This window comes from Dendrobates tinctorius, unplaced genomic scaffold (genome assembly GCF_039654945.1).
Source record: "Dendrobates tinctorius isolate UK_male_01 unplaced genomic scaffold, ASM3965494v1 ptg000041l, whole genome shotgun sequence".
In the NCBI taxonomy this organism is placed as follows: Eukaryota; Metazoa; Chordata; class Amphibia; order Anura; family Dendrobatidae; genus Dendrobates; species Dendrobates tinctorius.
The window spans coordinates 5,656,489-5,684,007 of NW_027361709.1; the positions used below are offsets into that span (position 1 = coordinate 5,656,489).

The 27,519-nt window shown below is 47.4% G+C and overlaps 1 protein-coding gene across 2 annotated transcripts in view; it reads left to right on the plus strand.

Moving 5' to 3' along the window:
* The first annotated feature begins 7,057 nt into the window (after positions 1 to 7,057).
* EEFSEC (eukaryotic elongation factor, selenocysteine-tRNA specific) overlaps positions 7,058 to 27,519 on the plus strand; it is a 124,786-nt gene continuing 104,324 nt past the window's right edge. For both annotated transcript variants that reach the window (XM_073575051.1, XM_073575052.1), the window contains exon 1: positions 7,058 to 7,528. In XM_073575051.1, coding sequence (XP_073431152.1) covers positions 7,237 to 7,528 — 292 coding nt within the window. In that variant the 5' untranslated portion in view covers positions 7,058 to 7,236. The remainder of the gene's footprint in view (positions 7,529 to 27,519) is intronic.

A 27,519-nucleotide genomic window follows, 5' to 3' on the forward strand; every position in this document is an offset into this window, starting at 1 on the left:
TAATTCATCAAAATGCAAAATTCCCACCTGCTTTGGAGGTGGTAGTGGCCCCTTACATCTTGGGCCCCTGGTTGCACCAATGGTATGTCCAACCCTGGTGTTGTGACTTCAAGCAAAAGAGCCGTCAGTGAAGCAGGAGAAGACGGCGCTGTGAATAGAACTACCATAGTTCTTCAGCTTCATTTGCATATAACTTTAAACACAGATTTTTTGGTAATGGAAGAAGGGATCGGCCGTGATAGTATGGGGGTAGCATACTGTGTGTGGGGGCACTGTGCAGTTAGCATACTGTGTGTGGGGGCAATGTGCAGGTGCCATACTGTGTGTGGAGGCACTGTGCAGGTGCCATACTGTGCGTGGGGGCAATGTGCAGGTAGCATACTGTGTGTGGGGGCAATGTGCAGGTGCCATACTGTGCGTGGGGGCACTGTGCAGGTGCCATACTGTGTGTGGGGGCAATGTGCAGGTAGCATACTGTGTGTGGGGACACTGTGCAGGTAGCATACTGTGTGTGGGGGCACTGTGCAGGTAGCATACTGTGTGTGGGGGCACTGTGCAGGTAGCATACTGTGTGTGGGGGCAATGTGCAGGTAGCATACTGTGTGTGGGGGCACTGTGCAGGTGCCATACTGTGTGTGGGGGCACTGTGCAGGTAGCATACTGTGTGTGGGGGCACTGTGCAGGTGCCATACTGTGTGTGGGGGCAATGTGCAGGTAGCATACTGTGTGTGGGGGCACTGTGCAGGTAGCATACTGTGTGTGGGGCACTGTGCAGTGGGGGCAATGTGCAGGTAGCATACTGTGTGTGGAGGCACTGTGCAGGTGCCATACTGTGTGTGGAGGCACTGTGCAGGTGCCATACTGTGTGTGGGGGCACTGTGCAGGTAGCATACTGTGTGTGGGGGCACTGTGCAGGTAGCATACTGTGTGTGGGGGCACTGTGCAGTGGGGGCACTGTGCAGGTAGCATACTGTGTGTGGGGGCACTGTGCAGGTGCCATACTGTGTGTGGAGGCACTGTGCAGGTGCCATACTGTGTGTGGGGGCACTGTGCAGGTAGCATACTGTGTGTGGGGGCACTGTGCAGGTGCCATACTGTGTGTGGGGGCACTGTGCAGGTGCCATACTGTGTGTGGGGGCACTGTGCAGGTAGCATACTGTGTGTGGGGGCACTGTGCAGGTGCCATACTGTGTGTGGGGGCACTGTGCAGGTGCCATACTGTGTGTGGGGGCAATGTGCAGGTGCCATACTTTGTGTGGGGGCACTGTGCAGGTAGCATACCGTGTGTGGGGGCACTGTGCAGGTAGCATACCGTGTGTGGGGGCACTGTGCAGGTAGCATACCGTGTGTGGGGGCACTGTGCAGGTAGCATACTGTGTGTGGGGGCAATGTGCAGGTAGCATACTGTGTGTGGAGGCACTGTGCAGGTGCCATACTGTGTGTGGAGGCACTGTGCAGGTGCCATACTGTGTGTGAGGGCACTGTGCAGGTAGCATACTGTGTGTGGGGGCACTGTGCAGGTGCCATACTGTGTGTGGGGGCACTGTGCAGGTAGCATACCGTGTGTGAGGGCACTGTGCAGGTAGCATACTGTGTGTGGGGGCAATGTGCAGGTAGCATACTGTGTGTGGAGGCACTGTGCAGGTGCCATACTGTGTGTGGAGGCACTGTCCAGGTGCCATACTGTGTGTGGGGGCACTGTGCAGGTAGCATACTGTGTGTGGGGGCAATGTGCAGGTAGCATACTGTGTGTGGAGGCACTGTGCAGGTGCCATACTGTGTGTGGGGGCACTGTGCAGGTGCCATACTGTTATGGATGAGTCACCGAAGGAGGAAAAAACAAAAATAATAGCTAAGTCCAGAAAACCAGAGAAGTTGGAAGCTATCGGATTGCAGACCCCTGAACCTATCCACAACAACTAGCAGTAGCCCTGGGGGGTTCCTACGGTGCCCTAGACCCCTCGATCACAGCCGGAGAACTAAATTAGCCTAAAGACAGGGAAATCTAAACTGCCCCAGAGCAGACCTCAAAGCAATAGGCAGCCCCCAACATATAATGACGGTGAAGCAAGATGAAAAAACACTAGCACAGATAGAAAGATAGGTTGAGCAAATGATGGGGCCCAAGCTAACTAAATAGGACAGGATAGAAAAGCTGCTGTCTGCAATCCGCAAAAACCCTATCCAAAAATGAACCAACAGACTGATAGGAAAAACAGGCCCTGAAGTCGCTAGGCTTCAAAAAGACAATATCAGCACTCAGGTATATTCTGAAGACAGAGCCAGAGATCAACAGATCAGAGACAAAAATGGAATTCAGCTCACCCCCGGCCGGGGATGGCTGAACTCCAAAAAACAAGACAAACAAAACCAGAACTAAAGTGTACAAAAGGCAGAGCAAAACTTAGCTTTGAAAAGAAGAAATCAGACTGGTCTCCAAGAATCCAGCAGGAAGATCACCAGCAAGGCAGCAGGGCATCGGCTGCCTTATATCCAGTCATCAGTTCCTGTGATCCAGTCATCATCTACCTGCTCAGCTGTTTGGTAATCAGCCTCACTACCTTCCTTCGCCAGAAGAGGGAGTTCATCAGACCTCACTGGTGAAGGGGAAAATGAACTCACAACACCATACTGTGTGTGGGGGCACTGTGCAGGTGCCATACTGTGTGTGTGTGTGGGGGGGGGGGCACTGTGCAGGTGCCATACTGTGTGTGTGTGTGTGTGGGGGCACTGTGCAGGTAGCATACTGTGTGGGAACACTGATGGCCTCACTAGGAGAATACTTTTGTGGGGGCACATATAAAGAACTGGATGAGGTTAGGGAAGGGTTTTAGCCTAAAATGAAAATTGCTGCAGCGTGATATGTGTCCCTTTCACATGCTACAGAAAATTCACACAGAAAAAAAAACCTGATAAAGAAACTAGTAGGATACTGCACAGATACCCTAAGTGTATGTTCACACGTTGCTTTTTTTCAGCATTTTTCATGCAAGTTTTCAGCTGGTATCAGGTTTTGCTGCGTTTCTGGTGTCAAAATCTTATGAAGTTGAATCAGATTTTTTTTTATGCACTAAACTTTATCAGCCTGTACAAGAGACAAATATACCCTGACAAAAAAAGCAGCAAAAAAACCGCAGCAAAGCCTAAGCAAATAACGCAGCAAAAAATAAGCATAACCTGCATTATGTAAGCAGCTTAAACTTGGCATAAAAAAAAAACACAGCAAAAAAACGCAATGTGTGAACATACCCTAAAGGTTAGCCGCAGGGGCGTAACTATAGTAGATGCAGGGCTGCAGTCACACCCAGGATCTGGAACCTAGGGGGGCCCAATAGGTCCCTTTGGATCATAGGAGCAGTCCAATATTACTAAAGCCCTGAGTTGGGGCCCTGTTGGAGATTTTGCCCTGTGCCCGTTGAGTTTCTAGGCACACCACTGATTAGTCCCAGAAATCACATTAGGGCTAATCCTCAAACACCTGAAGCAAACCTGCATCCTAAATCTTGTTGTCAGTCTTAGGTCATCTTCATTAATCCATAAAATATGGACCGCGCTCAAATCGGAATACTTGGCCCGACCTCCAGATCTGACCTGACACAACTGCTTCATATAAGCTTGTGAGGACGTTGGCTCCGGGCAGGAGACCTGGAGGTTGGGCCGGGTTTTCCGATCTGAGCATGGCCCATGTTCTCGTCTTAGATCTACGTTTCACGATCCGTGTCGCAGCTTCATTTCCGGACCAGCCGCCGGCCTCCTGATCCAAACATATAAATCAAGCTGTTAAATTCGGGTCAGGAGACCCACAACCGGTCTGTACAGAGACCATCAAACTCGGATATGTGCAGATCTTTGCCATGGATTTGCAGGTCCACCAGATGCCGATTTTACATAGGTGTAACGAGGGCATTTCACCATAGTCTTACTACCATGACATGGTCACAGCTGATGAGGCAAAATAATAGTTATAGACCCCTATGTTTTAATTAGTTTGGGTCCATCTAATATGGACGTGTATTATGTTTGAGTGAAAGCGTCAAAAGCCAAATTGCCAAGAGAATTACAGTCCCTAGGGGCCCCTATATGATAAATATCAGAAGACCATCAATGACATGTTAATGCAAGCACAGAGGGTACTGAAATGATCAGACACTTACAAATATGACGCTACATCTTGTCCATCCATCTTGTAATAGCAGTGTCGGTCTGGGGTGCCAGGGGCCCACCAGTAGCCAACTCCAGGGCCCCACTTCTCAGCTACATGCAAATGTGACATTATCCTCAATCACAAATTTCTATAACAAAGAACTGGGCAGATTGTTAGATGAATAAGATGGCGCCTTTGTCTGCACCTAGTGATTCAAGTATACTGTGCCCAGTGTGGTGGTCGGCTCCTGCACAGGGCCCACCAGAGGATTCTCCTGTTCTCCTGCTGGCCAGTCCAAGCCTGTACCCAAGGATAACTCGGGGTGCCGAGATGTTTATAGAATGAGAATAGAAATGAAACATTGAAATATCCTCGAAGTTTGATGGACTTAGACCGTCGTGAACATTTGAACATTGTTATTTTTGGAGCTCGTCCCCTTTCACTATAAATACAGAAGAATATGTGTGAGACCTGAACATCTAACCCCGCTCTTTCCTGCCAATATCACTTCCCGCGCTTATTCTAGGAATGAAAACAACGTCTCCACCATAAAGGAAATATATTATTTAGGTCGGCGTTGGGTTTCTCTCGGGTAAGTGCTTCATGGGTGGAACATTCACAATTATTTTGGTTATTTTGTGGTCGTGTATCACATTCCGGCAAAGGAAAAAGCTCCAATAATCTACAGGCACAAGTCTTACGCGGCACTCCGGAGTAGTGAGCGGCTTATTTATTTTAGGGGAATTTATTTCGTTTGGACGGAACTAATACTTATTCCGCTTTAGATTAGGTAGATGCAGATATTATAATCAGAGGAAATGATTCATCCATTCCCACAGTGTCCTATTCCCGAATGTGGGAGACCAGTGTGATATTGATGAGCAGCCCGAGGTCTATATGATAACGGGGATGGTTAATTATTGGAGGATTGGAAGGGGCTTGCAGACAGGGGTAACGTTACAAGTTAGGGGCCTGCTGTGACGCGGCTATGCACTGCCATAACAAGGTGATGTGTGGCCCATGCCTGTTGTTTCTGCTATCATATATGGCAAATATGATGCCACTCATCGTCAAGGGTAACTAAGGAAAAATACCATCGCTCCCTTGTATGACATTCTTCACCTTAGTAAAATCTTTTCAATATCTTTAGACATGGGAAACACGGCGCCTTCAGTCGGGTGACATGGAAGATCACAATGTCAGATCAAAACATAACGAGATGCAATTGTTGGGAAAAATGTGAATCTGTCGGAGTCCGGGACGTGTCTGCGTTGCCATGCAGCCGCTGCCTTATAGGGATTTGTGACCCTCTAAGACTTTATTATTACACGTCCCAAAAAACTCTTTCTGTACCAATGGCCACGAGGCAGGAAATATAGCAGAATGTTAGGAGGACACAAAACCCCTTTAAAGAGCATCTGTCAACAGATCAGAAGTGGCAATATTTTGCTCTTATTTTATTCCCACTGCTCCCCTGAGTATTTTTGCTGTTGCTATTATTATTTTTTTCCTGTTTCAGAGATATGGGACTTTTTACATAGTGTTCATTTTGATGGTCTTTACTTACAGGATCCTCGGGGGCGTGTCTTTAGGCTGTTCTTTATTATTACCACCCTTTAGTGAAGACCATAACAATTAGTACAAAATAAAAAGACCCCAAATCTCTGGCGGATCTAAAAAATAAAAATATTCACCGGAGCAGCAAGTATAAAGTATGAGCTAAAAACATCCGATTGTGATCTGGTGGCGGGACCCCTTTAACATTGTCATATGCATTGATTCAAGCAGGTAACAAGGGTTGGTGCCAGCACCCGGCGAACCTGGGCAAGTAGTGGAGCCCACTATGTAACATCCACTTTCCGTGCTGCAGGCTACAAATGCAGCAGTTTGTCCTCTTAGATGTCGCTGCCAATCGCAATAATGGCATCTAAGAGGTTGGTACTTATGGAAAGTGTCCCTCCGACACCAGCGACCCCTCGCTGACGGCATTGCTATGACTGCAGGCCCCATAGTCTACAATGCAGCGTGTGTATGGAGTCCAGCGCCCGGCTGCGCATTGTAGGTTTGCAATATGCTGCATTATTAGGGTGCAGGCAGATGGCCATATAAATCGGTACGAGATGGGAACCCAGTGCACGGACTGGCCGGTGGCTCTCCCCACCCGTCATGTATTTCTATGCTGGGGCCGGTGGCTCTCCCCCCCCGTCATGTATTTCTATGCTGGGGCCGGTGGCTCTCCCCACCAGTCATGTATTTCTATGCTGGGGCCGGTGGCTCTCCCCACCCGTCATGTATTTCTATGCTGGGGCCGGTGGCTCTCCCCACCCGTCATGTATTTCTATGCTGGGGCCGGTGGCTCTCCCACCCGTCATGTATTTCTATGCTGGGGCCGGTGGCTCTCCCCACCCGTCATGTATTTCTATGCTGGGGCCGGTGGCTCTCCCACCCGTCATGTATTTCTATGCTCGGGCCGGGAGAGCCGCCGGCCAGTCCGTGCACTGGGTTCCCGTCTGACTGCGCCCTTACAGTGATTCCAGGTTACAGATCCCCGGGGGGACTGATACAAATATAACAATCAAACTAAATGAAAAAAATAACACTTCACATCATCCACTCTTTTTCTGAAATCTGAAATAAAATATAAAAAAAAGCATAAACAAATGAAATAATTTATCATCACTGCAAATAGTGAAGAGAAACCCAGAGGGGGAAAAAAATGTCAGAATCTTTTTTTTTTTTTTTTTTTTGGTGCCACAAAATGCGATAAAAAGACATCGAAAAGTTGTACGGACTCCAAAATGGTGACACTAAAATACACAGCTTGTATCGTGAAAAAAATCCTAAAACGAAGCGCTGCCCATTGGGCATAAATGTGAGGCCGGGCCAGCAGGAGATCTTGGCTGCATTTCTGCATTACAACCAGTGACTTGTTCCGGATGGATGCAGGATGGCTTCTGTGTGATGAAAGGATCACACATCATACAGGGTCCCTTTTGTATGTCGGAACTAAGATCCTCTGACTCTTATTTCCAACCGGAAATGTTTAGCGGCGTACAACGCGGAAGTAGAGCGTTTCACGCTGGAACGCATGCATGGCTGCCCCCATGGCTGCCCTCGGGGAGACTCTGAACTTTAATGTCGGGGTGCTGGGGCACATTGACAGCGGGAAGACGTCCCTGGCCAGGGCGCTCAGCACCACGGCCTCCACCGCCGCCTTTGACAAGAACCCCCAGAGCCGGGAGCGGGGGATCACCCTGGACCTGGGCTTCTCGTCCTTCACCGTGCCGCCCCCGGAGCCGCTGAGCCGCAGCGGATACACCAGGCTGCAGTTCACACTGGTAGACTGCCCGGGCCATGCGTCCCTCATCAGGACCATCATTGGGGGTGAGTGTGTGGAGGATGGGGGCAGTGGTCCTTGTCTGGGGCTGTTCTGCAGCTTTCTAAGATCTCTGCTTGCTGACAATGAATGCAGACCTCTGTATTGTCACCTGTGTCACAGCTGAGGGTCTGTTACAGTTGTATCCAGGGCAGCGGAGAGACACGTCATCATTCAGCTGTCTGTCACAATGTGTCAGTGCAGGCTGTCTAGACTGGATGCGATTGTAGCAAAGCCTCAGCTGTGCGTAGCGCTTTTCCGTCTCTGTTGGCAGATCTGACGTCAAAGATTTGACTACAACCCCCATGGGGACGAGTGTTATGCAGCGGTCCCTAATAAATCACGTTAATAGCTGAGGGTCTGACTGTTGCAACTCCCCCCAAGGTATCCCAAAATTGGGGTCTGGATCCCCAAAATTGGCCCCATCAGGAATGCAGCAAAAGTGAGGCTGCTCCATCGATCGTCTGTGAGATGCCGGAAATAGCCGAGCGTGCGCACCTCCGCTCCCTCTGCACGTTATCCCCTGTTCCACAGCACTCAGGGATGATAGGAGGTGCAGGTAGAGGGGGGGATCACCCCCAAATATCATAAAGGAGGTATTCACTGCGCCCTCAAGCTTCAGCACAGAACGGCGGAGTCAGGTGTGAAATATCAGGACTTGAAGCGACTGAACAATTTAGGACTTTTCCGCCCGTCCCGGGTCTCTGTCTTATGGTCGCTGCACTGACACAATCAATGCTGTGCACAATATATACGGTGGGTGGCACAAACGTCACATTACAGAGGGGCATAAACTCAGGAACCCCAACCTGTCTGACGTGTGCTGTGGAATCACTAGTGACATGGTAGAGGGCACATCGCAATGTGCGAGCCCCAAATACTAAATGGTAGTGAAATAGTGGGGCCTCAGACCTGGTGGTCAACATCGCGTCGTGTAAGCTGTCCCCCAGGGAAAAAACTGTTCTTCAAAAAGGTCTATGGTTCTGTCCAAAATGTAATGTATTTCAGCTTGAACAGGACTTGCAGCTTTGGTTTTACCACAACATGAGATAAAAAACTCATTTTGGGCTATTAGAAAGGACTAAACCCTGTGGAACGTCCCCGTCTGATGGTTCCACTAGCCATAGGCTGACATTATCCTTTCTTGTTCTTCGTAACCCATGGAAGCTCAGTCAACTTCATGTTACCAAAACATTCATAAATATGATTAACCGAGACATTAAAGGCTTCATACAGCAGCAGAGCCTGGTCTTTACTTACCAAAAGCTATTTAGTATCGAAAAACAGGCTATTATTTCACTTAATGTTACGCACCTGTCCCAGGTCCAGTCTCCCTCACCCTGGCTCCACGTCAGCCTTTACTTAGCCTGGCATGCACCTATCTGATCATCTGCCTAGGCCTATATAAGACCCACCAAAACACACACCTCTGTCTTGGTATTAAGACTCTTATATTTGTCTGCGCACCACTACCCTGTCTTCCGGGACCTCTGCCACCCTTGCCCCCCTGTCTTCCGGGACCTCTGCTACCCTTGCCCCCCTGTCTTCCGGGACCTCTGCTACCCTTGCCCCCCTGTCTTCCGGGACCTCTGCTACCCTTGCCCCCCTGTCTTCCGGGACCTCTGCTACCCTTGCCCCCCTGTCTTCCGGGACCTCTGCTACCCTTGCCCCCCTGTCTTCCGGGACCTCTGCTACCCTTGCCCCCCTGTCTTCCGGGACCTCTGCTACCCTTGCCCCCCTGTCTTCCGGGACCTCTGCTACCCTTGCCCCCCTGTCTTCCGGGACCTCTGCTACCCTTGCCCCCCTGTCTTCCGGGACCTCTGCTACCCTTGCCCCCCTGTCTTCCGGGACCTCTGCTACCCTTGCCCCCCTGTCTTCCGGGACCTCTGCTACCCTTGCCCCCCTGTCTTCCGGGACCTCTGCTACCCTTGCCCCCCTGTCTTCCGGGACCTCTGCTACCCTTGCCCCCCTGTCTTCCGGGACCTCTGCTACCCTTGCCCCCCTGTCTTCCGGGACCTCTGCTACCCTTGCCCCCCTGTCTTCCGGGACCTCTGCTACCCTTGCCCCCCTGTCTTCCGGGACCTCTGCTACCCTTGCCCCCCTGTCTTCCGGGACCTCTGCTACCCTTGCCCCCCTGTCTTCCGGGACCTCTGCTACCCTTGCCCCCCTGTCTTCCGGGACCTCTGCTACCCTTGCCCCCCTGTCTTCCGGGACCTCTGCTACCCTTGCCCCCCTGTCTTCCGGGACCTCTGCTACCCTTGCCCCCCTGTCTTCCGGGACCTCTGCTACCCTTGCCCCCCTGTCTTCCGGGACCTCTGCCACCCGTGTCCCCGTCTTCTGGGACCTATGCCACCCGTGTCCCCGTCTTCTGGGACCTATGCCACCCGTGTCCCCGTCTTCCGGGACCTCTTCCACCCGTGTCCCCGTCTTCCGGGACCTCTTCCACCCGTGTCCCCGTCTTCCGGGACCTCTTCCACCCGTGTCCCCGTCTTCCGGGACCTCTGCCACCCGTGTCCCCGTCTTCCGGGACCTCTGCCACCCGTGTCCCCGTCTTCCGGGACCTCTGCCACCCGTGTCCCCGTCTTCCGGGACCTCTGCCACCCGTGTCCCCGTCTTCCGGGACCTCTGCCACCCGTGTCCCCGTCTTCCGGGACCTCTGCCACCCGTGTCCCCGTCTTCCGGGACCTCTGCCACCCGTGTCCACGTCTTCCGGGACCTCTGCCACCCGTGTCCACGTCTTCCGGGACCTCTGCCATCCGATTCCAGAATGCTTCAATGGCCTTGTCGCACCGACGCCTGTGACCCATGTGCCCACCTGGACCTTGGGCATTGAGGATTCACCTCACTGGGTGAGCCTAACACTTAAAAATCATAAAATGATTATTATTAAGCCTATCAACAAGGGCAGCGCTATCTTAGTCATGTACCGCACTCTGTTTTGGAAAGAAATATCTCAACAGTTGTCAGACATCAAGACATATAGGAAAATTTCACATGATCCTACTTCCACCATTGCAGTGAAAATTACACAGACTATGTATGACCAGCTATCTGAACCACAACATTATTGATAGAAAAAAGGCCACATTTCTTATCGATTTAAACCTAATTACTCCAGTGTTTTACAGTCTACCAAAAATATATAAATCTCTACAAAACTTACCCAGATGTTCCATAGTTGCTTCCACGGATTCCATTTTTTCTTCATCATCCACCTTTTTAGAGAAAATATTCAGTCCCTTCATGTAGAAAACACAATCCTCTATACTTGAATACGGGTCACTACCTTAAGATAATTAGACAGCTATCTACAGTCCCCTCCTGGACAGTATAATTGTAACCCTTCATGCCAACAGTCTACATATCTCTATTGAATATACCAAGGGCTTGAATGCCATTAGAGGCCTACTACGTAACTCCTTTATCCCGTGACTCTGCCCAATTCTTTATGGATCTCCGTACTATCATACTGAATCATATTTTTTTTCTTATTTGTAGACTTGTTCTATCTCCTGACATGTGGTACCGTCATGGGGTCAAACGTTGCTCCTGCCTATGTTAACTGCTACATGGATTATTTTGAAAATATTCACTCACTTCCTCCAGATAATTCGACAGCCCTGGACAATATAATGGTAACCCTTGATGTCAATAGTCTATATACCTCCATTGGTAACCCTTGATGTCAATAGTCTATATACCTCCATTGGTAACCCTTGATGTCAATAGTCTATATACCTCCATTGGTAACCCTTGATGTCAATAGTCTATATACCTCCATTGAACATTCCAAGCCATTAGCTACCCACTTCATAACTCTCATTTATACGGTGACTCTGCCCAACATCATACTGCATTTTCCTTTTTCGGAGACGACTTCTACCTCCAGACGTGGTACCACCATGGGGGTCAAACGTCGCTCGTTTCTTTGCCAATTGCTACTTGAATCATTTTGAAAATCATTGCACATGTACAAATGATTGGTTCCTAAAACGCTCATATGTTGGCATAGATATATAATGACCATATTTTTTTGCATATGAAATGATCCCTCAGATACTTTTATTTCTCTTTTTTTTTTCTATTCCATTATGATTTAGAGAAGAAAAATTTAATTGAAAGCAATATATCGATGCACTGACTGCAAGCAGAGGTATTGACCTTTTGTAACGATGATGCAGCTGCAACAGATGTTTTTGTTTTTTTTTGGCGCGGTTCTTGGTGCCATTTTTATTTTAACATACACAAATTATATCTTTTCTTTAACCACCTTTATATCATATCAGTATCATGGCCGCCGGAGGTCATTACCCTCTTCAGCATTTTTTTATATATATATTTTTTTTCCCACGGAAAGAAAGCGAGGAGACAATGGGCCATTCTGTGAAGCCGCGAGTCTCTCCTGAGTGGGCGCGGGTCACGGTGACAAATCAATGAATCCTTCTTGAAGGCTCGTTCTCTCCTTTGTTTTTCATGAATTTAATCAGCTTCAGCCATCGTGTTTCACTGTTATTATTATTTTTTTTTCTTGGTTTGTTCTTTCTGCCAACATCAGTATTAAATGGTCGCAGAAGGAGATGTGAAGAGTCGGCGGAGAGAATGCGTGTCCCCGTCCGCCGCCCATTGTTGGGGACGTTATCTCTTAATTTATACTAATTGTAGCTGGAACCTTTTGCATTTAAAGGGAGTATTGTGGGGTTTTCTGCAACAATGTGAACAAGGAGATCAAAACATGGAATATACCGGCTGCCCTTAAAGGGGTGTTCCAGTTTCTCATACGAGAGATGTCCATTGTTCTGAATATAAAAGGAATGATGAAGAAAATGTGCAAAAGGGTCGTTCTTGCTCCGCTAACTTCCACATTGGAATTAAGGGACGGGGCGATGACTTCTCGTCTACAGATTTCTGGTATGGTGCCTACCAGTCCCAGTGCAGAAGCGAGCGGAGCAGGATTATCCCTTTAATTAAAGATTGTGCTGCTGTCCAAAAACTACAGGATAAGTCGTAATCAAGTCGGGCCTCATTCTTCATTTTAGATTCATCCAGACAATATAAAAAAAATGCCTTAAATGTAGTTGTCTCCTACAGATCTCTGCTTTATGTCAGTGAATGCAAACCTACATTGTTTGGTGTCTGGAAGGCTTTTTCTATTGCACGTCTCATGGAGTCGCTTTGTAACCCGTGCGCATTTGAGACTCTCAAAAATAAAAATGTTGCTGTTCAGTGACAGCAAGGAGAAAATCGGAGGACTTTGTGCAAAAAGAGAAAAGTTTGGCCCTTTTATTACTACGCTCAATTTAGAGGAGGGTCCAGCAAGCGCAGATTCTCGCTATAGTTTTACGACAATTTCCGCCACGAATTACAGTAAATCCGTAGGATTGGCCATGCCCCACTTGATAAATTTTTCGTCACTTTTGAAGAATGAGAGAGGTACAAAAAAAAAACGGCCTGCTCCAAAATTTGCAACTTTTTAAAACTTTTTTTTCCAAACTTTATTAGTCTGATGTATGGAAATCTTTGTTGCCCTTTAAGGCTGGCATTTTTCGGCGGCGTTGCGCTCTTCAGGGCCGTGCACTGATACAGTAACCACCCCGGGCCCCTCGGCTCAGGTCTCCGCTGATTTCTGCTCTCGGACATGTCTCCGCTGCCTGCAACAAATTAAGATTTAAAGGGAATAAAAGAGCAGGAGGTCGGGATCAATGCCCTCGGTGATCTAATCTATCATATCTCCTGCCGTCTGTCTATTCACCGGCGCGGCTACTTTTTGGCCGCGGATCAGAGAAGTCCCCTGATTAGGGCGAATGTCTTAGGGTAACTTAATTTATAAGGGTTTTTGTTGTGCCTAATTCATGCTTGCCTGTAGGCCGGATGTCTGCGCCTCCGCTCCATCACATCGCTTATGTACACTAGATACACTGCACACTATTGTTCATCGTTTACAACATTTTTTTGTAAAAAAAATTAAAAATTTTTAATGCGTGTTACTGCTGAAAAGGAACTGGTTCTTAAAGGGATTGTTCAGCTAAAATATTGTTAGATTTGTTTTAAGGGGTTTTATAAAACCAAGATATTGGTGGGCTGTCAAAATCATATCGATGGGGGGTCCAACATACAGCACTGCCACTGATCAGGTGTTTGCAGGGTACTGAAGCTCAGATCTCATCCATTAGGAGCTGAACCGCAGTACCGTAGAACGGCCACTATGCGGTGTATGGAACTGTGATGATCGGGCCACCAGCTGATTAGGACCTAAGACTTGGAAAATTAAGATATAAATTAACACATCTTGCTAATATTCGCATCTTACGATAATAAAAGTGCCTTTATCTTAAGGAATAAGTTTAGATAGCTAATCCAGCCCACTTTTCTGTCTATAAAGCTTCCGAAACATACAAGGGGGCCGACTTAGATATCCGTTTGAAATGTGCCAGTCACCCCGTGCCGTGTCTGAAGGGGGCTGGTTGACTGCTCATTTCAATAGCTAAGGCAGCCCCCTTCTATTATAGCTACTGCGAAGAACCAGCCAGCCCCCTTCACTCACAGTAGGGTTTAACTGGCTTAGTTAAAGGGGGTTTTACACATAACGATATCGCTAGCAATATCGCTAAAGCATCACCGATTTGGTGACGCAGCAGCGATATCGCTACGTGTGATGCTTACCTCCGACCGGCTCCCCCGCTGTCTGTCGTTGATCGTGCAGCTCCATTTCTCGTCTGGCGCTTCCTGCTGGCGCCGACGAGCGACGTGTGGAGGCGGACGGGAGGACGTCAGGATCGCCGCGTCTGAAAGGTAAGTATCGTCCGCTGTATCGCTGCTGCATCGCTGTGAGATCTGCCTGTGTGGCAGCTCACTAGCGACCATTTAGCGATGCACCAGCTATCCTGACCGGGTTGTATCGTTGTCGGGATCGCTGGTGCATCGCTAAATGTAAAGGGGCCTTAAGTGCAAAACCAGACCCCTCCTGTGTTGGTGCATCAGCGGTAACAGAGAAAGGGGTCGGCTTGGCTATTACATTCCCACGATCAGAAACGTTCAGGCTTTCACACAGGTGAATTTCCGTATCATTCCCGCACCTCAGCTCACTTGTGTTTTTCCTTGCATTTTTGATGCATGCGTTTGTTTCTCTTTTGGTATGTTAGATTAGATGGAAAGATAAAGAGATATCCGTGAGTTATATAATTTGTGGTTTGCATGTGTAGGTCACTGTACATGAATTAACTTAATAAATAAAAAATTTAATTAAACATTTATTTTTTGATAACCAGCTATGGTAAAGCAGACAGCTGGGAGCTGATATTATTAGGCTGGGAAGGTCCCTGTCATGACATAGCTGTCAGGGTGACCCAAGACCAGGGGCTCCTTCCGTGTTCCTAACACTACGACGGCTCTAGCTTTTCCTGCTTCCCAGGATACTACAGATGATGAAGACGTCGGGGCCTCCGCCCTTGCCTTATCTCCTGAGTTAACCCTCTGTCTGTTCTCTTACTCACCCAGGGAAGAGGGGGCGCTACTGTGCACCGTAGTGCACCAACCCGACAAACAAGGCAGCACAGATAAGGGTTAACAGAAAGCTCCAGGTATACAAAATATTCACTCACATATAAAAGAGGAATGCACTGGGGTGTGAAGGTAGGGTAATAAACCAAAGCCGAGAAGGATAAGGAATTACCACACATACAAACCAAGCAACAGTCACTAATAACTCCTCTAACTCTCCTTCTCATAAGAACTCCTCTCCCTTCACTAGCCATGCAGCAAATGCTAGCACTGACAAGGATTAGTAACAGAGCCAAGATTATAAAGGGAAAAGGAGTGGCAAACCGAGCTCAGCTGTGAGCACAGGGATTCCCAACATGGCCGATTAACCCCTGTTCTGCAAGAAGAAGTTCACACATTTAAAATGAAGAAGTGCTTCTCATCACTAGAGTAGGAGAAATCAGACGCTGCAGCCTTCTGGCTCCACACTGTCGTGGTAACCCCGTGATAGTCCCTGGTTATTGGGCCCTTCCCAGCCTAAAAATACCAACCCGTATCCGCCTCAGAATTAGTGCATCACACGAGATGCGCCAATTCTGGCGCTTTGCTCAGCTTTTTCTGATTGCCCTGGTGCGGTGGAAATTGTGGTAAAGGTAGTTGGGGTTGATGACAGCTGTGGTTTGTCAAAAATCACAGCTGTCATCAACTCCTGGGGTTTGTAATGGAGAGGCGTCTATCACCCCCATTACCAACTCGGTAGTCAAATAATAAAAGCGCACACACAGTAAAAAAACTTCATTTGAATAAAGACTCCCAACACGATCCCTCGTTCACCAATTTATTGAAAATTTTTTACAAAATCTGGTCTGAAATAATTCACCGAATCCAAAGTAGTGCAGAAATGGATACCTGAAAAACATAAAAAGACAGAAATAAAGACGAGACAGTCCCTCATTCACCGATTACTCACCAAGCTCCGCCATAGTCCACGTAGCAGTTAAGTGACTGCTGCGCTCATCGGGAACAGCTGGGTAAAGCACCAGAATTGGCGCTTCTCGTGATGTGCCTCTTTTAGGGCGGCTGCCAGCTGGTATTTTTAGACTGGAAGGAACCTTCCCAGCCTGATAATATCGGTCTACAGATGTCTGCTTTACCTTGGCTGGTTATCAAAAAATAGGAGGAACTCGCATAATTTTTATTTATTAGGTTAAACCGGGCTAAAAACATCTGCATAAACGCATTTTCTACATGTGAATTTTTTTAACTGTGGATTTACCAAATCTAATATAAGTCTATGGGGAAACTCCGCACAGAAGACTGAGCGTTTCTGCAAGAGAAATTTACGCAGCGTAAAAAAGCACAGTGGACATGGGAGTGCGATTAATCCCGTCCCATGTGTTTGTACTGTACAACGTCGAGTTTTGGACGCAGCGCACATACACTATGTCCATAGCGCTAGTGTTACTGATCGTGGGCACGCAGCCATACAGTAAGTCAGCCAGGCCCCTGCCCAATAATGTGACAACACTGGAAACACTCTCGTTTTGCAAAGCACAAGCAAGACGTAGTACTCTGGGGTCTCTCGGGATCTGGAGTTCGGGGCACTTTTCCTATTATAAATATATGTTTGCTCCGTGTGACGCTTCAGGAGCAGACTACGTCTGAGAGTGGACCCTTTGGGTCGCGGATCTGGAGCCCCTGGGCCGAGCACACCAGGTGATGACCAACCCCTATACAGGGATCGTTAGGGGCAAGACCACAGAGGTCAGATCCGCGACAGCCGGTACCAAGAGGGACAGCTCAGGGAGATGCAAGGCAAGAGGTAGGACAGGGAACCACGGACAGAGACAAGGGTACCTAGGCGAGAGAACCAGAGGAAGGAGGAACCCAGCAGAAAGGCCCGTGGGGCGACAGAGCGAGGCACAGAGGGGAGACGGACAGACGGGGAAGCCTAGAGGGAATTATGCAAGAGAATCCGGACAGGAGAAAACAGGGAGACCAGGATGGCAGGAACCGACAGGGGAAATGAATACCAGCAGGTAGGTAGGGACAGACTGGGAGGACCTAACGGACAAGGGGAACCGAGGCAGGCAGGGAGGATTGACACAACACAGAAACAGGTGCCGCGATGAGCACCAAGTAGTAGCATAAGGCAAGAGGAGTGCGGCCAGAACAGTGCGGGAGATCCACACAATCACCAGGTGCCCTACTCCTAGGGAGGACGCCTGAAGTACCTTAGCGCCAGGAAGTTCTCCTCAGCCTTGCCCCTCAGCGACGCCCAAGGCCAAATGACGAGGACGGATGGGCGCAGGCCCGCAACCTAAGGCTGGCGCGTGCAGCAGTACGGAAGACAGGGCGGGCGTGCGCACGGACGGAGCCGCGCAGGCGAGGAGAGGCTGTGGCGGCGGGCACGACCGCTGATGTCACACTCCGAATACACATCTCTACATATTGCTGTTTTGCAAGTGGAGAATCCCTCTAAATACTTGGAGTAGATGCGGTCTGCAATTTCTTTTTTTTTTTTTTCTTTTCCCCAGTCTCAAGATTGGGGGGGTTGAGTTTCTCACCCCATGTGCCTTATTCAGAGCAGACAGATGGGGGTAAAGTACGAGGTCGTGTGTAAATCCCCCCCCAATCCCTGCACCCCTGGGCCGCAGCCCCCAGAACTTTCTGTAGGTTTCCGGTTAATGTTTCCCCCTGCAGAGGCTTCACGTGAGATATATTGGTCACAGTGCAGCCCAGGGTTCAGTTCACATTGGGACCCGGGTGTGGCAGCACAGATTGTCTTCCCCTGCCATCACATTATCACTTCTCTGAGCCACCTTAATCCTGAGAGAAATGGGGTCACTTTTATTGTTTGGAGCTTCTGGACATCCGGATGGGCAGAGACCTTCAGCTAGTCCCTTTTAATGGGAATTGTCCATTATATTAGATAGTCTTAAAAATCAACCCCAAATATAGAAAAATAAGCGACCATGTACCTACCGGACCCCCACCTTTACTCCATACTGATCCCCACCAGTGTCCTGGCTTCCACTGCTTCTGAAGGTTTCCATTGATTGACTGCAGTGGTCACTTCATGCCTGCCAACCTACCGGAAGAGGAAAGCAGGATACTGGTAGGGGGCATGCAGGAGCGGCGGTGGCCTTAGTGGGTGATGATGTGATTTTATTTTGGGACCTCTATGAGCTGGTAATATGGCGGAGACAACCCCCTTTAAACAGGACAGCAGGCGGATGGGAATATCCCTGTGAAGGGGACTATCTGGATCACTGGGGGTCTCTGCTGTCAGATCAAAAAGTGCTAAGAATTTAGCGCTGGGTAAACTCTGTGCCGAATGACCACCCGCCGCCCAGAAGCCTGTAGCCCACCTCCTTTGGGTGCAGTTCCCTGTAAGGCCGGGGGGCGGCACTATGCACATAAAAATGGAAAGGGGGCACTGCACTACACAGCCATTGCACCCCTTTCATTTGTAAGAGTACGGGGGATCCCAGAGTCTCGGACCCCATTGATAATAAAGTGACGTTATCCTACAGGTTAGTCGTGTGCTCCATTAATGTCCGATCCTCGTCCTCTTGTTTCGTTTCTTTTTCCCGCACCTAAAAGGTAAAGAAATCTATAGAGTACCAGAAGTAACTGGAGTGTCTCCTTTTATTCTTGCCCCCAAATGTCATCTGTGCAGAGTTCAGCCTTCGTATGTTTCCACTTTCCAGCTAAGATCTCCAGAGCTGCGCTCCATTCTCTGCCTGATAGCGGGCGGCAATGTTCCTTCTTACTTTCTTCCTTGAACTCTTGTAAATGCCCGAGGGAGACAAGATTAAGGGCAGCGGGTGTATCCAATGCATCTGTGCCGCGGTACTGAGCCAGGTGACGCAATGATGGAGTAAGACAGACGGAGCCCCCGAGATCAAGGGATGGGTAACCTCATTAGTGGAGTTCAGGACCGGGCCAATATCGGAAGGGGATTATTCCAGACGTTTCCTAATTCCGTAATGTGGGGTCAGGAAAAAGACAAAGCCGCGTAGATCCTGGATGAGGGCGGCCGAGATATTGAAAAATACATAACCGGCCACATGTACCGAGAAAAGGACGGGTGGCCAATCTCCGTCCTGTTCAGAGTCAGAAGCGGTGATCTGATTAAGTAAAGGGGTATTCTCTCTTCATAAAGTGATGGCCCACGGCTAGGATTTACCATCACTTTTTAATATTGGAGTGGCCGACATCTATGACCCCTTCCACCAATCCTGGCCTCATGGCCACCGGCTGTGCACAAAAATGCCCACAACCTGTTCACTTGAGCAAGGCTCTGCTGCAGTCCCATGAACGGGGCATCTAGAATTGGTGATCTTTGCCTGCTCTTCCTTGGATGACTGCACATTTGTCAGATTGCGGGGGCATATCCTGTGTACAGCGCCCACTCCAGGTCACCACAGATTTACCTTTGGGTTCATGTCTGGACTATTCCAGAACTCTAATCATCTGGAGAAGCCGTTGATATGGTGATTTGGAGGTCTCTTAGTGTCGTTGTTTTGCTGAAAGGTGAAATTACTCCTCATCTTCAGATTTTTTTTTTTTTTTTACCAGAGGCCTGATGGTTTTGTTGTAAAATCGAATAATATTTGGAACTGTTCATAATTCTCTCCATCTTGACTAAAGTTCCAGCTGCTGAAAAACAGCCCTAAAGCACAGTGCTTCCTCCACCATGCATCTCTGTGGGTATGTTGTTCTTTTGGTGATGCGCAGTGGCTGCTTTGAACCTTTTGGAATTGTGGCCAAAGAGTTCATCCTTGATCTCATCAGACCATAACACATTTTACCACATGCTTATGGTTGACTTGATGGAGATTTTGGCAAAACATAGCCGAGCTTGGATGTTTTTCTTTGTAACAAAAGGCTTCTGTCTTGCCATCCGATCACACAAGCCAGAAGTGTAAAGAATTTAGGAGATAGTTGTCACAACCAGGACATGCCAGAAATTATTCCTGCAGCCCCTTTAATATTGCTATCAACCTCTTGGCATCCTGTCAAACCAATTTTCTTCTTGCCTGTTCATAAATTTTTGAGGGATGTCCAGTACTAGGTAATATCACTGATTTGCCAAATTTAAGCCACTGCTTGATGACGTCTTCATAATGTCCATGGTGGATCTAATGCCTTGGAAATTGTTTTATTCCCTTCTTCATATATTTCTACGATGAGATCCCTTTGCTGTGTTGTCAGCTGTTTACAGTAAAATGCAACCAAGAAAATGTCATGAAAATCCTCGTAGAGCAACACTTTTTCTGTGGGGATCAAAGCCGACCATTGGGGAATTTACACCCCGGGTTCAGCGCAATAGCACAGTCATAACTCCTATGAGGAGGCAAAGACGCAGACTCATTCTCACTAAATACATCATAAAAGTCAGCCAAATAGTCAGGAACATCATGTGACTGGGGAGAGGTGGAGAAAACAGGAGCATCACTAAGGGCACACCGACAACCCCAACTCACCACAGACAAAGATTTCCAATCCAGAACTGGATTATGGATTTGCAACCAGGGAAACCCCAGAACAACGGCATCATGCAAATTATGCAACACCAAAAATCTGCAATTTTCTTGATGGTCTGGGGCGACCCGCATTACCACCTGGGTCCAAAACTGAGGTTTATTCTTCGCCAAAGGAGTAGCATCAATACCCCTCAAAGGGATAGGCGCCCGCAGAGGTGTCATAGGAAATCCACAACGTTTAGCAAAATCCAAGTCCATTAGGTTCAGAGCTGCTCCTGAATCCACAAAAGCCTTGGCGGAAAATGTGGACAGGGAGCAGATCAGAGTAATTGCCAGAAGAAACTTAGGTTGAACACCACCCACAGAAAACGTGTGTGCACAACGTTTCTCTCGTTTAGGGCAGACAGAAATAATGTGCGAGGCATCTCCACAAAAAAAAACACAACTTATTACGCCTTCTGAACTCCTGATGTTGCGCCCTAGACAAAACTCTATCACATTGCATAGGTTCAGACATTTGTTCAACAGGTGGCAACATCTCTCGTGTAATCCTGCGTTCACGTAAACGCTGATCCACCTGAATGGCTAATGACATAGAATCGTCAAGACCAGAGGGAACAGGAAATCCCACCATAGTATCTTTTACAGTTTCTGACAAACCCTTTCGAAAGAGGGCTGCCAAGGCACCATCATTCCAGGTAGTAAGGACCGCCCACTTTCGGAATTTTTGACAGTACAACTCTGCCGAATCCCGACCCTGGCTTAATGCCAACAGGGTCTTTTCAGCCTGATCAATAGCATTAGGCTCATCATACAACAACCCCAAGGCTTGAAAAAATGCGTTCACATTATTCAGAATAGGATCATCAGGTTTCAAAGAAAACGCCCAATCCTGGGGATCGCCACGCAGCAAAGAGATGACAATTTTAACCTGCTGCGCGGAGTTCCCCGACGAGTTAGGCTTCAAGGCAAAAAGTAATTTACAATTATTCTTGAAATTCAAGAATTTAGACCGATCCCCCAAAAATACATCAGGAGAAGGAATCTTTGGTTCAGCAGCATGTGAATGAGCAAGATAGGCGGAAATTCCCCGCACTTCAGCAGCGAGCTGCTCCACACGATCAGACAATTGCTTCATCTCCATTGAGAGAAAAATTCCCCCTACGGCCTCAGAGATATAGAGGAAAAAATATGCACACAAAAAAAAAAAAAAAATTCTGACACTTTTTTTTTCTTTTTTTTTTTTTTTTCCTTTCTTACAATTCTCTCCTGCTATTGAGTACCCTAGGATCTGCGGTATGGCTGGTGATTCTGTTATGATGAGTCACCGAAGGAGGAAAAAACAAAATACCAGCTAAGTCCAGAAAAACCAGAGAGGTTGGCAGCTATCGGATAGCAGACCCCTGAACCTATCAACAACAACTAGCAGTAGCCGTGGGGGGTTCCTACGGTGCCCTAGACCCCTCGATCACAGCCAGAGAACTATATAGCCTAAAGACAGAAAGGGGAAAAACTAAACTGCCCCAGAGCAGACCCCAAAGCAATAGGCAGCCCCCAACATATAATGACGGTGAAGCAAGATGAAAACACTAACACAGATAGAAAGATAGGTTGAGCAAATGATGGGGCCCAAGCTAACTACATAGGACAGGATAGAAAAGCTGCTGTCTGCAATCCGCAAAAACCCTATCAAAATGAGCCAACCGACTGATAGGAAAAACAGGCCCTGAAGTCGCTAGGCTTCAAAAGACTATATCAGCACTCAGGTATATTCTGAAGACAGAGCAAAAGATCAACAGATCAGAGACAAAAATGGAATTCAGCTCACCCCCGGCCGGGGATGGCAGAACTCACAAAAAACAAGGCAAAACAAAACTGAAAAGTACAAAGCAGAGCAGAAAAACTTAGCTTTGAGATGCAGGACTCAGACTGGTCTCCAAGAATCCAGCAGGAAAATCACCAGCCAGGAAGAAGTTCTATTTTTATTCCCCCCCCCCTCAAAATGATTTGTTTGTTTCTCAATGGATTTGTATAGATTATGGGCAACATTAAAGGTGGGAAAAGATCTGAAATGATTCTTCTGGGTAGGATCTTTGTATGTGACGAAAACCTGGCATTTTTACCAGGGGTATGTAGACTTTTTGTTTCCTCTGTAGAAGCCAAACGGTACAAAGTTTATAACAAAACCCTATCGGCAAAAGTATTTTTAGCCTTAAATACAGGCATTTAATAAAGACAATGAAAATTGCCCCCAAAGTGTCTCTATCCTTTCAGGGACCAGTCATGGAGGGACCATTGTTGGCCGGTAACACCAGGGGGCGCTCTGCCCACAGCACTTTAATCCCTACCTGGAATGTCGGGGGGACCAGGAGGTAAGGGCCAATTATTTCACCCCCTTGTCCTTGGTGCATTGTGCACGGACACATCGCCCATCTGACATCGGTTGGCCTCCAGATCAGAAGCTTAGACTTGGACTTCTTGGGATGTGTCCAAACAGCTGCGCGGTGATGACGGCCCTGTCCAATCCGTCACCCCTTGACCAGGCCGTAGATGATCCGCCGTGACCTTATGGGATGGAGGGGGCCCTAGCATACAGCTGGGAGAGATCCAGTATGGCCACCTTTATAGCTCCAACCCTAGGGGCCCCTGGTATAGACTTTTCCCCCAGGGCCCGCTGCATTTCAGTGCAATATCCTCTCCATAGATGGCAAATAATTCTACTAATAAGGTGGGAAATAACGAGATGGCGCACGGCCCCGGGGCCGCCGAGCTGTCAGCAGTGGCTGGAGCGCTGCCCTGCTGCCTCGTAGCCAGGTCTGTGTCATCATAGGCAAAATTTTACCCTAAACCTGACTCCCCCCGGCCTCGCACGGGCCACAGATGAAATATCAGAAGCTGCTGAAATGTCAGCGACAGTAATTGTTTCCTCCCTTCATGTACATCAGGTCGATCATCAAAGGCCTCTGTGGCAGCGAGGAATTCCCAGGCGGCGATGCAGGGGTCAGGGTGATTGACAGCCCGGAACCAGCATACCGGATTTCACCATGGACCTCATCTGTCTAACTGCTGGTGATCTACTGGTTACAAGAGGTTTTACTTGTTTTGTTTTTTTTTATTTCCACCATTATCAGATATTCTGGATTATCAGATATTCCGGACTATTGGGCAGACATGGAGAGATCTAACAAACTCATTTGAAGGGGTCAAAAAAGCATTAGGAATGAAGTCCAAAATAATTTGTTCTGTCCAATCCTCCGTTTCTGGAGCTGAATTATCGGACTTTTTGGATCATTAATTTCCGGATTAATGGAATTTCCGTATCTTACATAATGTAAGTGCACCCCTGCTCTGTTTTCAATTTACACCGTCATCTGTCAGCTTTATTTATTTATTTATTTTTTTTTTGTAATTTCGGCACCCCAACTTTCCTCTAGAACTGCGGGTGACACATCTATTCTTCCGGGGGGCTGTTTAGATCCCACGTTAGTTTTTTTTTTTGTTTGTTTTTTTTTTTTGCTGTTGTGCACTCTCACCCCTTAAATGTAAACCACTATATTAGCAAATAATGCAGATAAAAAAACATATATTACCAAGAGGTATATGAAACCGGGAGTCATTGGATGAATGTAAGTTTAAAGAAGTAAAAATAAAGTTTTAGAAACTTTTTTGTAAAGTATTACGCATTACCAAAGAGGTGATTGCGGCCGGGGGTCACTTATATGGGACAATATAAGTTTGAAGAAGTTTTGAAAAGTAATTTGTTTTTTTTAAACAATTAGGAAGTAGCAATGGTTTTCTGATCCGGGGACTTTACAATGTGGCGAATAATTATAAACCAACATTTTTTGTCCTTTTTTGCTAAGGAATTTTCACCATATTTATTCTGTTTTAGACCAATTTTTCTGCCTCGTCCTAGGAAAGGACTGAGTGTGATCTGACCAAAAAAAGTGGTAAAAAAAGCACAATTTTGGCACAAAGGAATAAGACTAGACGATCTAAAGATTTATCAGATGAGCTGGACTGTGACGAGTCTGAATCTGTCGGTGTCATTAAATCCGCCCCAGTTTCTTGGAAATAAAAAAACCCCTCAATAAAACTGATTATAAGTGACGGTAACCGGAGCACAAAACTTTTTCCCAACTTCTGCAAATGAAGATGTAATATAATAAAAAAATTTTTTTTACTGTGGCAGTGAAAGAGTTAACCCCACTGTTTTCCCCTCGGTGACACTTTTTGGATTCTTTTTTTCAGAACTTTCGCCGAACATCAGAATTTAGACCCTGGAACAGGAGAGAAAACGGGGGGCGAGGAGCCGGCATCCGATCCGTGACACAGACTCCCAAAGATTAAAGTCACGAGCGGAGACAGGCGACTGTTTTCTTAATAACTGAAAACACAAGCCGGGGGTCTGAATGTGCTCATTGTTAGGTGGGGAGGGGTCTGCAGCGAGACAGGACAGGCTGGCGACATGGCTGCCGCCCCAATACACCAAACCGGGGGCTATATCACATTATACTGGAGAGAGAAGATTTCTGTGCCGTCTAGGTGGAGAGCAATACACCGGGGTCATCTAGATGTTCACACGTCAGAGGTTTTTTTTTTTATATGTTTTTGTTTTGTTGTTTTTCTTTTATTTTTATCTTATTTTATTTATTTTATTTTTTTTATTTTATTTTTTTTTTCTCCCAGAAGTTACTATTTTTTTTAAAGTGCATGTAAATTAAGTTAGAGGAAATGTCACATATAAAGCACCATGGAATGAATGATATAACTTATATTTTTTGCTCTCCGCACAGCGGGATCTTCCTGACGTTCTAAGACAATTGGCTATAATCCTCCTTCATGCTGGAGAGATACTGCAGCTGCATCCCCCTCCTCCTTTTTCTTTTAATTTACATTCATTGAGTTAGTTGATAGTTTTACAGAGATTTTCAGACGAGGAAAGCATCTACAGGCTCCTGGAAGGTGGTGACGTCCCTACTTTCTTCTAATAAGATGTATCACCGGTACAATCCAATCATTCCTTGCATAAATGTCTATATATACAGTGCACATATATATATATATATATATATATATATATACTCTCCAACCTATATATGTATATACTCTCCAGTATATATGTATACACACCCCACAGCCTGCCGAGGGTTAAACCTACTATAATAACCCCAGGTAGATGGAGCGCACACAGAATAACCCAAGGATGTGTCTTTAATTCTTTCCCAAAAGCATAAAATCTAATTACATCGCTGGGGTGGAAAGGTCATCGCCCCTCGCCGCGTCCCCCTGCGCAGAGATCCGCGCGCTGCGGTTTGGCGTCCTTTCTGCTGAGGCTTAATTGCATCAACGTAGTAATGTATAAAATCAGCCGGACATTTTTGATTAGAGAATTTTCCCGCATAATCAATCGACCTCATCCAGAGCATTAACCCCCGTCCCTAAAAAACAAAAAAGAAATGTCGGGACTCGCTTCTTTGATACAGTTCTGAATATGCGACACTGTCTGGTCAGTAAGTATTCACTCTGAAAGATGGAAAAATATGCACAGGACTTTTTTTTTTGCTGATTTTCGTCGTGGATTTGCTAAATGTTTTCATCTCATCTGTCGCAAAAAGAGTCAAGAGGATCGCTCCCTGCCTAGATCACTTGCTCACCTGTTATGACGTCAGCGCTGCTCTTCTTGCCTGTTATTGTCTGCGGTGCTGACGTGGTGTTGACAGCACTGCAGCCGATCACTGAGCTCATTTCCTCTCCCCTTGTGGACGACACGAGCTGCTGAGCTCAATGATTAGCTGCAGCGCTGTCAACATGACCTCTGCGCTGCAGACAATAACAGTCAGAGAGACGTGTCGCCGGACCTGGGGAGAGTGAGTAAAGCGCTGTTTTTTGTTTTTTTTTTTCCGTATCTGAGGTTGTGTTTTCTCATCTCTCTCTCAGCGCGGCGTCCGCTCATCATGACACAATGCTGGTGTCCAGTGAGCCATCACTAAGTCCCATAAACCACATTGATTTCCCTCCATAGAGGAGTCACCACAATAACATGAAGATCATTAGAAAAATGGAAGAAGGAAAAAAAAAAAAAAAAAGGGTCCATAAAGTGAAATCCTGAGATGTGCGCCAGGACGCGGCCAGCGGAGCTCAGACTGCTCCCAATTCCCCCTCCGATCAGGAGGATTATCTTATTTCAAGGCTGGTAGTCATGGATAGTTGGGAAGCAATAACAGCGCCCGGCTCGCTCTCTGCTTCCAATCACCGGTGGTTTCTCTGTTGTGGAATTTGTTTTGCTGCTCAAATTAACGGCCGTGTACGGCTAATAAACCGCGCCAGCGCCAGTCACACGACACCGCGGGGCAGCCGTAGGGAGCAAGCCAGATCATCTGCTCTCCGGGTATTGCGGTGACTTGTATCTCTGTGCACTAAGGCTCTGTGCACACGGTGCGGTTTCTACTGCGGATCCGCAGCAGAACTGCAGGTGATGTACAGGACCATTATAGCTTATGTAAAAAAAACAAAAACGCTGTGCACATGCTGCGGATTTTTCCGCGGGAAAAAAAAAGCAGCATGTCACTTCTATTGTGCGGTTTTGCTGCAGTTTTCCACCTGGTCCATTCTACAAATCCGCAGGTGGAAAAAGCGCATAAAAACGGCAGTAAAACCGCAAAAAAAAGGAAGAAATCCGCAGGAAAAACGCAGGTCATTTGACCTGCGGATTTAGTAAAATCCGCGTGGAAAAATCCGCAGGAGAATCCGCACCGTGTGCACATAGCCTGAGAAGTCTCTTGGTGTCTAACAGCGTTTCATGGACTCGATGGGAACCTGATCAGTTCTCCATGAAAGTGAGGCATTAAAAGAAGTGGTCAGTCCCGCCAGCTGCCTCAACCAATTGTTTCATTCAGCTTGGCCTTCTACAACCTCTGTCAGTGAGATTCAGCAAAAACTGCCCCACTATGGACTGAGACATCCATAATCATGGATTCGCCAGACAGTGCTCTGTGAATGGGTGTGATCGGCGGCTGAAAGTCCACCCC